The sequence below is a fragment of the Myxocyprinus asiaticus genome, chromosome 24 (assembly GCF_019703515.2).
Source record: "Myxocyprinus asiaticus isolate MX2 ecotype Aquarium Trade chromosome 24, UBuf_Myxa_2, whole genome shotgun sequence".
NCBI lineage: Eukaryota > Metazoa > Chordata > Actinopteri > Cypriniformes > Catostomidae > Myxocyprinus > Myxocyprinus asiaticus.
The window spans coordinates 5860271-5873715 of NC_059367.1; the positions used below are offsets into that span (position 1 = coordinate 5860271).

General features: G+C 37.7%; 1 protein-coding gene across 5 annotated transcripts in view; it reads right to left on the minus strand.

Moving 5' to 3' along the window:
• The window catches only part of grip2a (glutamate receptor interacting protein 2a), a 44661-nt gene that overhangs the window by 10693 nt on the left and 20523 nt on the right, over nucleotides 1-13445 (minus strand). For all 5 annotated transcript variants that reach the window (XR_007892891.1, XM_051653467.1, XM_051653468.1 and 2 more), the window contains exons 8-19: nucleotides 13019-13166; nucleotides 12080-12234; nucleotides 6345-6470; nucleotides 5453-5623; nucleotides 4111-4297; nucleotides 3348-3493; nucleotides 3138-3218; nucleotides 2909-2972; nucleotides 2591-2736; nucleotides 2354-2498; nucleotides 656-795; nucleotides 287-478 (exon numbers count right to left, since the gene is read on the minus strand). Coding sequence is in view for 4 of the 5 variants with exons in the window: in XM_051653467.1 (XP_051509427.1) it covers nucleotides 287-478; nucleotides 656-795; nucleotides 2354-2498; nucleotides 2591-2736; nucleotides 2909-2972; nucleotides 3138-3218; nucleotides 3348-3493; nucleotides 4111-4297; nucleotides 5453-5623; nucleotides 6345-6470; nucleotides 12080-12234; nucleotides 13019-13166 (1701 nt within the window). In the remaining variant the exon portion in view is untranslated. The remainder of the gene's footprint in view (nucleotides 1-286; nucleotides 479-655; nucleotides 796-2353; nucleotides 2499-2590; nucleotides 2737-2908; nucleotides 2973-3137; nucleotides 3219-3347; nucleotides 3494-4110; nucleotides 4298-5452; nucleotides 5624-6344; nucleotides 6471-12079; nucleotides 12235-13018; nucleotides 13167-13445) is intronic.

The window sequence follows — 13445 nt, forward strand, 5'->3', positions numbered from 1 at the left end:
CTGTTTGTATACTGGTTTTGGACATGAAGGTGAGTAAATCATGACAGAATTTTTATTTTTGGGTGAACTATCCCTTTAATTTTACCAAACATTCTTCAATGACCTCAATAACAAAACTCTTAGGACGTACTCCAATCCAGGAGCAGTCTAATTTGAGGCATCCTCCAGCCCACTTAATTAATGTCCAAATAAGTTAATTAACCCTTGCTGACCTTATATAAACTTTAGTCAGCCCTCGTTAACACTCAATTACTTTCTTCATTATCTAATCCCAGGTCTTCCTCACCTTGACTTCCATAGCCAGCATCCAGGGCAGAGCTATCCCATGAGTCCATAGCTGAATCCAGACTGGGGGGTGTGGCCAGGCGGTGAAATTCTGAGTATTTACCACGCCTGTAAGAATCCGAGCGATCGTCTTCTGTGTCACTCACACATGAGGCCGTCCGGGACGGGCTGCTCCTGTCCGACTCCAAAAGCGCTGGTACAGGAGGCAGAAAAGACAGATATAGGTCATGAGGACATGCGGTTATGCATTATTCACAGCAATAGATCATCTGTCTGCTCTTATAAAGGAAATGTTTACACAGACTTCTCCAAACACACACAGGTTGCACTAGACCCTTAATTGGCCCTGTGGTGTACGTGTGAGACTTACGATCAGACCGTTTTTTAATCTTGAGTGTGACAGTGTCTCCAGCCGTTTGCAAGAGGTGAATGGCTTCGCTAAGAGGTTTTCCCTTCAAACTCATGTTATTGATGGCCAAGACACGATCACCAATATGAAGAGCGCCAGTCCTGTGCAAAAAATATTTAAAAACAGCCGTATCATACGTGGCCTGCTCCATCATTTTAAATCACATTGTCCCAGAAACACATTGAGTTTAATGTTCTAAAGTAAAAAGAAAAGCATTGAAATTATTACATCTTGACAACTGTTTGAGTAGAAATATTATCGGAACGTTAGAAAACCAATACACACATAACTGAATTTGTGTCATGATCTTCAAAACCTTTTATTCTAATGGTCTATTATATTATATAGTTTTGTAGACAAATATAAAGTGTACTTGCTGTCCAAATGTATTTCTTTAAAAAACTAACATTTTAAATATAGCTGCAAGCAGCAATTACGGGGTCAAGCTCACCAATGGCAAACATTTTGATTGATGATTTTAAGCAGAGCAGTGAAAAGAGACATTTGTTTTTGTGTTAGTGTAATACAAGTGCATTTAACTTTTGACCATAGGTGGCGTTACCACCTAATTGATTGTATAGTCAGGGTTTGGTCACAGTGCCACATATGAAATGTCGTCAAAACGCCAAAGGGTTCATGAGATACAGCCTCAGATCCTTATTGGCATCTTGCCATTTAATTCATTTATGCATTACACGAGAACTGTTTGGTATATCAAAAGCTTTTCATAACTTTTTGTCATGAGTGTCCCAAGATGATGACATGGTAAATTTCGTGCAAATCGAATGTTTGAAAAAGTAGGTTTTCAATGAATTTCAAAATGGCAGACAAGAAGTATGGCTGACCATGGCAAATTGGGTATCATTCCACTCCCTATGCCCCACGGAATCTAAAGTGACCAGTCTTGTGATTTTAGGCCAGACTTTTCAAAAGTTATAGGCAAAAATAGCCATTTATTATTATCAACATATTTCTTGACCACTTGGTGGCGCTATGCCGAAACTGTGCAGGTACCCTCACGTCATGCTTGTGACGACACATACCAAAGTTCGTGTCAATATGCTAAAGCGTCACAAAGATGCAGTCTTGCGTCCATTTTGCCATGCTCGCCGTCAAACTCGTTGATATGGTATACGAGAACTGTTTGGTCTATCATCATGAATCTCAAAAGTTTTTGCCATGCATGTCTCCAGATAATACATGCAAAATTTCAAGTGACTCAGACATACGTTCTAGGAGTTAGGAAAAAGTAGTTGTTTTTTTATTTACAATGGTGGAAAATCTAGTGGGCGGAGCAGATATACAATGCAACCTTTGCAGACGCGGCACGACCCAAGGAATCAGAGAAAAAATAACGTTGTTTCTAGGACTTATGATTCAAAAGTTATATGCCAAAATGTAAGTGAAACTCTTGGTGGCGCTACAGGGTTAGGGACCCCAAATTTTGTGTAGGGGCTAGTCATACCCACCGAATTTCAGCCATTTCCTATATACAGTTTTATGGGCTACTGAGAGCTTGGTGCTGTCAGATGACATACATTGTAAAACATGCAAGTTTTTGTGTGTATATTGTGCATTTTCATGTACTACTGCATAAATCATGGCAAAAAAAAAAAAAAAACACTACAGACACACAAGGGCATGAGTGTTTGTGTGCACCTTTGTGCGAGACCATTGCGGGTTAGACTGGAAATCAGAATGGGGTTGAAAGGTTCTTCAGTGCCGGAAATGGTGATTCCAAGAGGACCCCCATGTCTCTTGAGCTCGACTGTGAAAATAATGGAACCAGACGACTCCAATTCATCTGTAAAATATGCACACATTAATAGGTAAGAAGCAATGATGTCAAAGGATAATTAGCATTTTTAAGGCGCATGCACAAACACATGCACTCACCCAAGTTATCTTCATCTTTCTGAATACGCAGTTTGACCATGCCCTCAGCCTGTTGGAGAACCATCATGGCTTCTTCCATTCCACAATTATCCAGTCGTACATTATCAATGGCCATTAATCGATCACCTGGCTCCAGGGTTCCTATTCTAAACACACAAACACAAATTATAGATGTTCATTCCTAATCAAAGCTTACTGTACTGCTAAAAACAACAGGGACAGCATACCTATCAAACTCTGCAAAACACACATTTATAGACACTTTGATAATATTAAAGAATATGAAATGAACTGGTTTAACAAGTATTGCAGGTATACCTGTGTGCAATACTTCCTCTCTGTATCTCAGAGATGATCAGAGGTTTTCCTGGCTTCTTGCTTGCTGCAAGTCACAATTGATGTACAGTGTTAATTTGCACAATTAAACAGTATATCCACAGACTAATTGCAGAGAAAAACTGTAGAATATATTTCTGTTTTATCTGAACTTGGTTTTCACTATTTTATAAGACAGCAGCGCCCCCTGTTGGTCAATCTCATCACTCACCACTGATAGTAATGCCTAGCTCCACTCCACGTCTCTTGGGTAGCTTCACCTGAAATGTGCCACTGCTGGGAATAACTGACTCTGCAGGAGATTTATAAAGAGAAACACAAAGAACTTAAACTAAATGAAATACATGTGACTTTGTAATCGCATTCATTTATAATCAATAGCTTGAGATACTGAGTTTTTCCACTGACAGCTATTTATTACCTGCAACATCAAACTCCACTTCCAGTATGACCTTATTGGCCAGCGCTGCATCTCGGAGCAGCTGATTGGCCTCTTCCAGTGTTCCGTCCTCAGTGGAAATTCCATTAATTGAAAGAAGTCTGTCACCGACTTGTAACACCCCACACCTGGAACACAAACATATGGTACATATGCAAATAAACACACACACACACACATGCATTTTACCTAACATTTACATGTATTCATTTAGCATTTATTACATTTATGTACACATATCCATACAAAAAGCAGAAGACAAAGGAATATTTTTAATAATATGAAGATGTTGATATGTACTATATTTTTACTTGTTAATTTTTTAACCACGATTTTTGTTTAACAGTGAATGAGTGGTAGCTTTCACAATGCAAGTCATTAATATATTTCCATATTCCAAATACAGAACAATATAACCGTACTTAAACTAAGCCAACATGGTACATCTGATAAATACAAAGTATAACTATAAATACGGGTATATACTTTTAGCTTGTGTAGCAGGTTTGCAAATTGGGGACTTTTAGGTCAATACAATAATGGTAGATTTTTGCATCTAATCTCTCCAATCCTGAAACAAGTTGTCACAGAAGATCTTTGTACAACCTCTCAGCTTTCTCACATGTGGCCAGGTGTGTGTGCACATGTAAATGCATCTATCCACAGGCACTAAATGTACAAGACAAGCCTGTCAGCATGCATCACATCTAGAGGTTGACAGCTCGGAGCAGCAGCATCCTCTCACCTTTCCGCAGGTGTGTCTGGCTCTATAAAGCGGACACAGGCAGGCGCTGACAGCGGCTCTGTAGCAAACACTCCTCCCTGTAACTGAAGCCCCAACCCAGTAAGAGGATCTCCTCTCAAAACCACCTCACTGGTCTCTATATGCACGACCTGACCACCAGCGCCCACTGTACTTGACGCCAGAGACACTGACAAGTGACAGAGAGAGACACAGAGGAAACCAATCATATACGAAATGTAGGGGATAATGTGCAAAAGAAAGGCTTAAAGTGTTTAACAGCTAAAAATATTTCTGTAACTTCATTTCAGACCAGGTTAAAAAAATCAACAGGGTTTCAGGGCAAAGATTACATCAAAAGTGATAAAAATGCCCCAGATATTTTCAACTTGGCGACAGAAAATGCCATATATACTTAAGAGGCATAAAAAAAAGAAAAGGAGTTGTAATCTAATAATGCAACCAGCTAATTATTTAAAATGTATTCTAGCAGTTTGTTCATTGGGTCAAAAATCAACAGAAAGTCCACGGCTCAAAATATTGTGAATTATATATATATATTTTTGTCTGGTCAAAGAAATACATAAATGAAGAAATCCAAAATATTAAATGACCATGATCAAGATTTACTGAGTAATACATTATTTTGTAGAGGGATTCAAAAGGAAAATTTTCACCTATGATATTGGAGAAAAACTACAGATCAAGAAAATAACTCTAGAAATGTGGCAGCGTCATTGTTTTATTTCTACACATACTGTAGATAGATAGGTCTTTTACTAAAATCCGTTGACTTCAGCAACTTTTCTTAAATGTATGCCAGTGGTGGGAGTCCAAAAATGGAAAAAAGAACGCTTTCTTTCTAGTTTTTAGATTTCACTCAAAGGTGCTGAAACTCTGTTGTATTTGTATTGATTTTCTTAACATGCTTTTCTGCCATAAAAGTGTCTGGGTGTTAGAAACTGTAAATTGTAGAGATCCTAAACCTAGTGGGATGGTCTCAGATCCCCACAACTACTCAGGCGTGTACACACACCCATCCGACACTAGGTGGTGCTATAATTATTACATTTACATTTTCCCTAACAACTCTGGAACTGAATGGGCTATTAAAAATTGAATTATTCTTCTGAATCCTTCAGTGCCTCCAAATGAAATGGTCATATAAAAGTTTTCTAACCTCATTGCTATTTTAGTTTCCATAATCTGAAAGCAAGTCTACATTATTAGTGGGAATTTGTCTTATGCTGCCAGAATCAAACACACAGAGTAAGAAAGAGAGACACTACACTTGATCTTAGCCAAAGGCAGAGAAGAGAGACGTGGGAATCAAGTGTTTACTCACAGGAGCTCTTGTGGTCTTTCCTCCGGTGTCTCCTCTTGGTGACGGTGCAGCGGGGGCTGGAGGGGTTTGAGGGCAGGGTGTTGCTGGGGTAAGTATTGGGGTACGATGACTGAGTCCCAGAGTTGTAACTGTGAAAGCCAGATGTATTTGTGGAGATGCCAGATGTCACAGCTGGAAGAGAGAGCGAGCATTTAAAATTGCCATTTCTAAATAGCTCAGTTAACGCTATTAGTGTATAAAGTATGCTTACTGTGCAGTATATACTGCATACCATTTATATATATATATATATATATATATATATATATAGAAACAGAATGCAACAAACATTTCAAAATAAAGTATGCTACATTACTGTCACATGACCTCACAATGTTGCATATTTAATTTGATGATTGGTGTCCAGTTCTAATCTCAGAAATAAATGTTATAATGTTAAGACATTTTATACAAAATTTTATATATATATATATATATAACATTTTGTATAAAATGTCTTAACTTGATAAGTCAAGAAGAGTCATGGTATATAGAAAAAAATCTAGTTGATATTACTTCTTGTTCATTCATCACACTTGAAATAGAAGGTCATGTTGAGCGCATTGTATTATGGGACACAATACTGTATGTCACAGAATGGTTTGTACATTGTGCATTTGAATACTGTACTGCAAAAATAGTACAAGTAGTAAAGTTGTATGCCATTCCGAACATACCCTAAATGCCATCCTCTGCCAGTCAGGTTTGTAATTCAATACATTAGATTGAAATATTTAAAAAAATAAATAAATACAAATTCATTATTAGAACATATAAATTCACCTATAACACAAACTTACACTACATTATGAACAAAAAAGCCAAAACACACACACTCAAAGGGGACACTCACATCTGCTGTGTGATGGTGTAGGAGTAGTTTGACTCCAGGCCAAAGGTGTTTTTTGGAATGGTGGAGGAGCGCTTGTGTAGTTCTCACTAGAGTCCCACTGACGCTGACTGCTTCTCTGGACACGCACTGTAGGTAACACACAAACACACATTCATACACAAACACAAATACACATATATGGGGCATTAAATGGGTTATTTCTGCTGAAAATAAGCTTATGGTAACAGCACTGCAGATTTTAGTATTCAAACTGGTATACGCCTTCAAAAAGATCTCATGTAGAATTGTCCACTCTAATTCAATGATCATTGACATTTAGATGTCTGTGTGAACCTGAGACACTGCTAATAGGCACATCTTTCATTTACTCATGTGTAGACAGCACATTTATTCCCCTATTTCTCTGTCTTACATTTCCTGGCCAAAGCTGACAGCAGTGGAGGAACCATCTTAAAACACTGTTTGTTGCTCACGTTAGAAAACAAATGCTCTGGAAGAGATTCTGAGGACATTGTTTTGAAAGCTGACAGCAACAGATCCTTCTGACACATGTAGCTACACAGCTGTCACTAACGATGCTTAATTAAGCACACATTCTTGTCATGCTCATTAGGAAATGCCACACCCATTAGATAGAGACACTCACATAGAAGAGGGTTTGCTTTCTGGGTCCTGCATTTTGTATTTAGTTCTTCACATCCCTTTTTTGAGAAGCCAACAACTTTGGTCACAGCTCTTTAAAAGCGTTTGGTTGGAATGTAGCATGTTAGTCTTGGCATGAGCGTTTTCACTGTCAGATTTGTCAAAGAGGCATAGCAAATTTGGCCTTATTTTTGGCTATGTTAAAAAAAACATGATAGTATTTATAATGTATGCATCCAATACCATAATGACCTACTATATTTTCTGAAATGTGCAGTATTCCACAATTACCTGTGTGATAGTGAACTGGAAAATCAGCCATGATCTTTTAATTTTTTTTACACACATTATTTGATTGAAAAGAAGACATTTTTACAGAACTGGATTAAAAATGCAAAATAATTGTTAACGAGGTTGTAGCGGGACGCCACCCAGTGAACTACATATCCAACACCGTGAGGTAATGTGACAATTATGTAGCATACTAATGTTTATTGTTGAGTAATGTGTACTAGTAGTATTCAAAGCAGTGTACTGACAGTATACAGCATATGGGGGTTTCTTCAACTTTAACTTCCGACACTGTCTTACTAAAACCTTTTTCGTACACTCACTAGTTTGCTTAATTTCTCTGCTAACAATGTCCAATGGTGTGTGTACATGCATCACAGGGGATTTATGCCATTTTTTTTCAAGTCATGAAAATTCCCACCACAGTGTCATTTCCAACACATTTCAAATTCTTTATTGTGTTTAACAGAATTCTGTGGTGGAAATGATGGTGATGAATATTAAATTTAACTCCTTTGTTTTGCTAAGGCTAATGTCATAGCTAACGGTTTATGTGTCCTAAATACAGACAATAAAATAATATTTTCACACTTTAAGTATAATTGACCAAAATTAAAGCTGGATTGGAAATGACGGCCACACAAAATTTGTGATGAAAAGTGATATTTACCTTGATTTTTCTTTGTTTTCTTCAAATATCACTTGTCTCATTTCCTCTCAAGCATGCTCTTCACTGACACTTTTGTCACCTTAGTAAGTACAATAACCTTTGAAAAAACTTTATTAGGGGCAAAATTGTTTGGTGTGGTGGAAATGATGCCACAACTGTGGGACAGCTGTAATTTTTGTCATTTTCACACACCAAAAAATATGGTTTAAATATCCAAGTTTCAAGCTTGTAATAATTTGTATTTTCATAATGGATATTTATAGTTTAATATTTAAAGTCTGGGTCTGTGACAAGGCTAAAACTAAAAAATATGTACTTAAAAGGCATTTGAATAGTGCCAAAAATAAATGGTAACACTTTACAATAAGGTCCCATTGATTAACTTTAGTTAATGCATTTGGTATCATGAACTAACAATGAACAATATATTTTTTACAGCATTTATTAATCTTTGTTAATATTAGTTAATAAAAAAAACAATTGTTCATTGTTAATTTTAGTTCATAGTGCATAATGAGTCACAGTTTGGATTTAAATAAGCAAATAATTAAGAGCCTATGATTGGATCATTATTGCAGTGATTAATATGTTTCAGCTCGCAACAATTCTTTTAACCCTAACTGATGCAGTGTGTAGCTTCTCATTTCTTAAACAACCATGTTGGAAGATGTATCCCGTGGTCGTGGAAAAGATGTTACTGTGTTTTAGAAGGGGCAAATTATTGGCCTGCATCAAGCAAAGAAAACCATTAAGGAGATTGCTGTAATCACTGGAATTGGGTTAAGAACTGCCCAGCGCATTACTAAAACCTGAAAGGATAGTGGTGAACTGTCAGCTTCGTAGAAGAAATGTGGTCGGAAAAAATCTTTAATGATCGTGATCGGAGATCACTAAAACACTTGAAGTCACATCGTAAAAAATCAACAGTTGAACTCACAGCTGTTTAATAGTGAAAGTAAGAGCATTTCCACACGCACAATGTGACAAGAACTTACAGGATTGGGACTAAACTACTGTGTCCACAAGAAAGCCACTTGTTAGTGAGGCTAACTGGAAAAAATGACTTCAATTTGCTAGGGAGCATAAAGATTGGACTGTGAAGCAATGGAAAAAGGTCATGTGGTCGGATTAGTCCAGATTTACCCTATTCCAAAGCGATGGGCGCGTCAGGATAAGAAGGGAAGCGCATGAAGCGATGCACCCATCATCAGGAGTTGCATTAACTGGAAATTCTCTGTCATTTACTGATTTCTTTTTGAAAGATTGATGGAAAATTTCAAATGCTGTCCATCATTTTGACAGATAAAAAATAAGAAAACATTTTCACCTTGCATCAGTTTTGACTTCACTGTCTCTCTCTCACACACACTCCCGCTGCACGTGTGTGTGTGCCCTGTTTATTGCCTGGTATTAAGATGCGTATTAACAGGCATCATCACTATTAACACCTCGTAGTATGCATCTATTTTGACCAACTGTGTTTAGATTTGAGAAGTCTGAATAATTGACTACATACATCAGTCATTATGTTAGTGTGTTACTACATGATCAGTGTGTCACTACATGATCAGTAAAAAAATGAAAGCACAAAATAGCAACACATCATTTCAGCCAATTTGTTGCGTTTAATTTAAGTGCAAATATCGGCCTACGTTTAGAGCAGAATTGTCAGTTATTTTAGAGTACCTGCATAAGAGCTTCAGAGATGTGTGTGCTTCTCATCTGTGACTTTATTGTTATAAGCTATCAGGCACATTTGATGAAGTTCCGTGAACCTGTGAATTTACCGATCGGATGGTTATTTCATTTAAAAGCTGCACGTACTGGTAAAGTTTAAAAATCTTGTTTTAGTGCAGTGGTCGATTGACAGGTAGCTACTTTCATCCAAGAATTCCTTGGTTTCACCAGACTTGTGCTAAAGAGACAAAAATATCATTAAGCCTATCATCTGTCATGTATATGCCATTATAATGAATGCTACCACCCTGAATGTAGTACTTATAACATTTTAAAAATGTATGACGGACCATGATGGAAATTTTACAACTCAGTCTGTCAAAGTGACAGATAAATAGTTTTTCAAGCACAACCTCTGCCCGTCATGTATAGTGCCCACTGTACAAGCTTCTGGAGGCAGCGTTATGATCTGGAGTTGCTTCAATTGGTCAGGTCTAGGCTCAGCAACATTATGCTGCAATAAAATGTCAGCGTTTGGAAAGTCAGCTGACTACCTGAATGTACTGAATGACCAGGTTATCCCATCAATGGATTTTATCTTCCCTGACAGCACGGGCAGATTCCAGGACGACAATGCCAAGATTCATCGGGCTCAAATTGTGAAAGAGTGGTTCAGGGAGTGTGAGGAACGATTTTCACACATGAATTGGCCACCACAGAGTCCTGACCTTAACCTCCATTGAAAGTCTTTGGGATGTGCTGGAGAAGACTTTACGGAGAGGTTCGACTCTCCCGTCATCATACAAGATCTCGGCCAAAAATCAATGCAACTCTGGATGGAAATAAATGTGACGTTGCATAAGGTTGTTGAAACAATGTCACGACGAATGTGCGCCGTAATCAACGAAATCGATGAAATATTAGAGTATCCAACTTTTTTTTTGGCCAGGCAGTGTACTATTCGTTAACTAATGTTAACAAATGGAACCTTATCTTAAAGTGTTACAAAATAAATGAAGGCCTGGTAAAAAGTTTCAAAATCCATTTCAATCTGACCTTCACACAACAAAAATTTTAATAATAATTCAACCATGGGACATGAAAATGCCAGAAACACCTGTATACTGTGGAGTATGCAGTAAGAAGCATGCTAGTATTCCCTTCTGAACACAGCCTCAGTTTTCAGCTCTGAATTATATAAACTGTGTGCATTAAACATTATTCCGCATATGAGATGATTTTTCTGAGAGCTGAGCCACATTGTGCATCGAGCTAAAGAGGATGCAGGTGTACAAATCGTTAACTGTACCACTGCTGTCTCTGTTTATTCCATCCAAATCCAATGATACAGCTGAAATGTAGTTGTCTGGTAACATAGTGAAGGCATAGTGAAGGCTCTGAGCTCACATACAGTGAATCACATGTGCAAGGGTGTCTGTAGGGTAGGGGAAGTCTTGCCCACAGCACTCAGCATTTTAGGAATGACTCATGATAGTTGTAAGAAAGTGTTCCAAAACTAGATACCAACCACTATAAACCCAGCATGGCACACAGAAAGGTCAAAGAGAGACAGAGAAGAGGAGAGAGGATATGCAAAAATATCAACCTAGCTAGGACCACAGTGTAGAGTAGCAACGGTAAATTCACAGATTGTGTGAATTGAGAGTAGAAACAAGCATAGGATCTGGACTAAAAATAGAGCAGACCCAAACAAAAAAAAGATGTCCCAGTGGTGGTTGTACTAATACTGTTGGACAAGAAATTAGGTTGATACACCTCCAACCTGTGGAAAACAAATGCTACAAATACCAACATACTGCTTACTGCATACTGAGCAGTACACTGAATATGATCCACTATTTAAATAATTTTAAAAAATAGTACGCATTATGCAACAATAAACATTTCAAGCAGTAGTATGCTACATTGTTGTCACATGACATCATTATATTGCTTGCTTAATTTGCAAGCAGCGTGCAGTTGTCATCTCGGAAATAAATATGCTTTAATTCAAGTTTGTGTAAAAACGTTTTAACTTTTGACAGCACAATCAAATAACGAGTCAATAAAAAGATGTATAAAATCAAGTCTAATATTACTTTTGGTTTATTCGTCATATTTACAGTAACTATACTTAGACAAATTTGTCCCCAGAAGTTAGCAAATATGACAAAACCTCTCTTTGGTGACGTTTAGGGAAGTCTTCATTAAAAAAAAACGATTCATAATTTTATGTATATATATATTTTAGGGATAAGGTTATGTTAAGGGATACTCTGTAGTCATTATACGTAATTAGCTTTACCTAAAAACAGAAATGTTGAATATTTTCGAAAGCTTGTGAGTTTGTATTTTTGTGTGAAAATTGTCCATGAGCATATGTGCACATTCATTGCAACCATCTCTCCATGTGTAATATTCTGCTGTAGGTGAAAATGACAGTGTGGATTCAGACCTGTGTCATATACGCTGTGCTGAGAGGGCAGAATCTCTAGTTTTGTGAGTTCTGAGGAGTTTGACAGAAGCTGTTGTGCCTCCATCAGAGAGCAATGCTCTGTGCTCATGCCATCTATAGCCAAGAGAATATCCCCTACATGCAAAGCACCACACCTGAGACAAAGAGAGATTGCAGAGAGAGTCAGAGAGAGAGAAAGAGACAGAGATGCGGTAACAGGGTAAGAAAGTAATTTATAAGAGACAACGGAAGAAGCAAGGTGAAAACAGGAGGTGACTCAACAGATGGGAAGGTGTTGGGTGAAAAAGAGACAGCGAGAGAAGAGAAATGCAAAACACATCTGTTACTGCATGATGAATTAGCTTACAATTCATTAGTTTTACCTAAATCCAATTAATCGTGTTTTGCTTGTCTGAGCATGTACATGGATATATGTAATCAGACCTACACTAACTGTGTGAGCTGTAATCTTGAGGAACAAATTAGAAGACATTTGGGTCCTGTTCACACCTGGTATTATAAAGATGTGTTTTGAAACAGGACGGTGCTAAATGGGGTCAGTTTTGAGACATGTCCACTGCAACCACATTCGGAGGAGGTCCAAAGTAATCGAAAAAGCATGTGACAACACTGGGCTCGTAGTGTGAGCTCATCCATTCGGATGGCTTTGAACAGCAGTGACGCACCACCCAACCACCTGTCAATCAACATTTGTGCTAAAACAAGAGTTTAAACTTTGCTGGTTATGTGCACATTTAAAAGGAAATAACTAGCTAAATCAGCTAAAGATTTGGGAATTTAGAATGAAACTGTTGCCCATGTAATGGTCATAGATTTGTGTTTGTAAATGCATTGGTGCTGGTGATTCTTCATGCAGTGTTGCCTTTGAATGGATGTATGAGAGTGTGCATGTATGATTGTGTGTGCATTTGCACTCACCTGTCTGCAACACTGGCAGGTTTGATTTTCTGGATTGTAATGACCTGTTTGTTCCTATAGAGGGTGGTAGTAAGACTGATACCCAGTACTGAGCCTGCAGAGTGGGCAATCTCCACCTGCAGAGGCCCTGAGGACTTCTGGACTGAGTCTGACATAGGACCAAATCAGAACCAGAGAGAGAGAGAGATGCACAGAGAAAGAACAACATAAGATTAAGAAATTGGGAGAGAAGGGAACCTTCCTCAATTGAGACTATTGTTGACATACTGCACAGTAAGAACATAGAGCTATAAAATTAATGTGAATAGCATAGTTTAATTTGGGCTTGGAAGAATTGGATGAGAACTGTTTTAATTCTTATTTAAAAAGAGGAGAAACATGAGAGATGAATGAAAATCATCTTCAAACGCTCTCAATTTAATTGGAT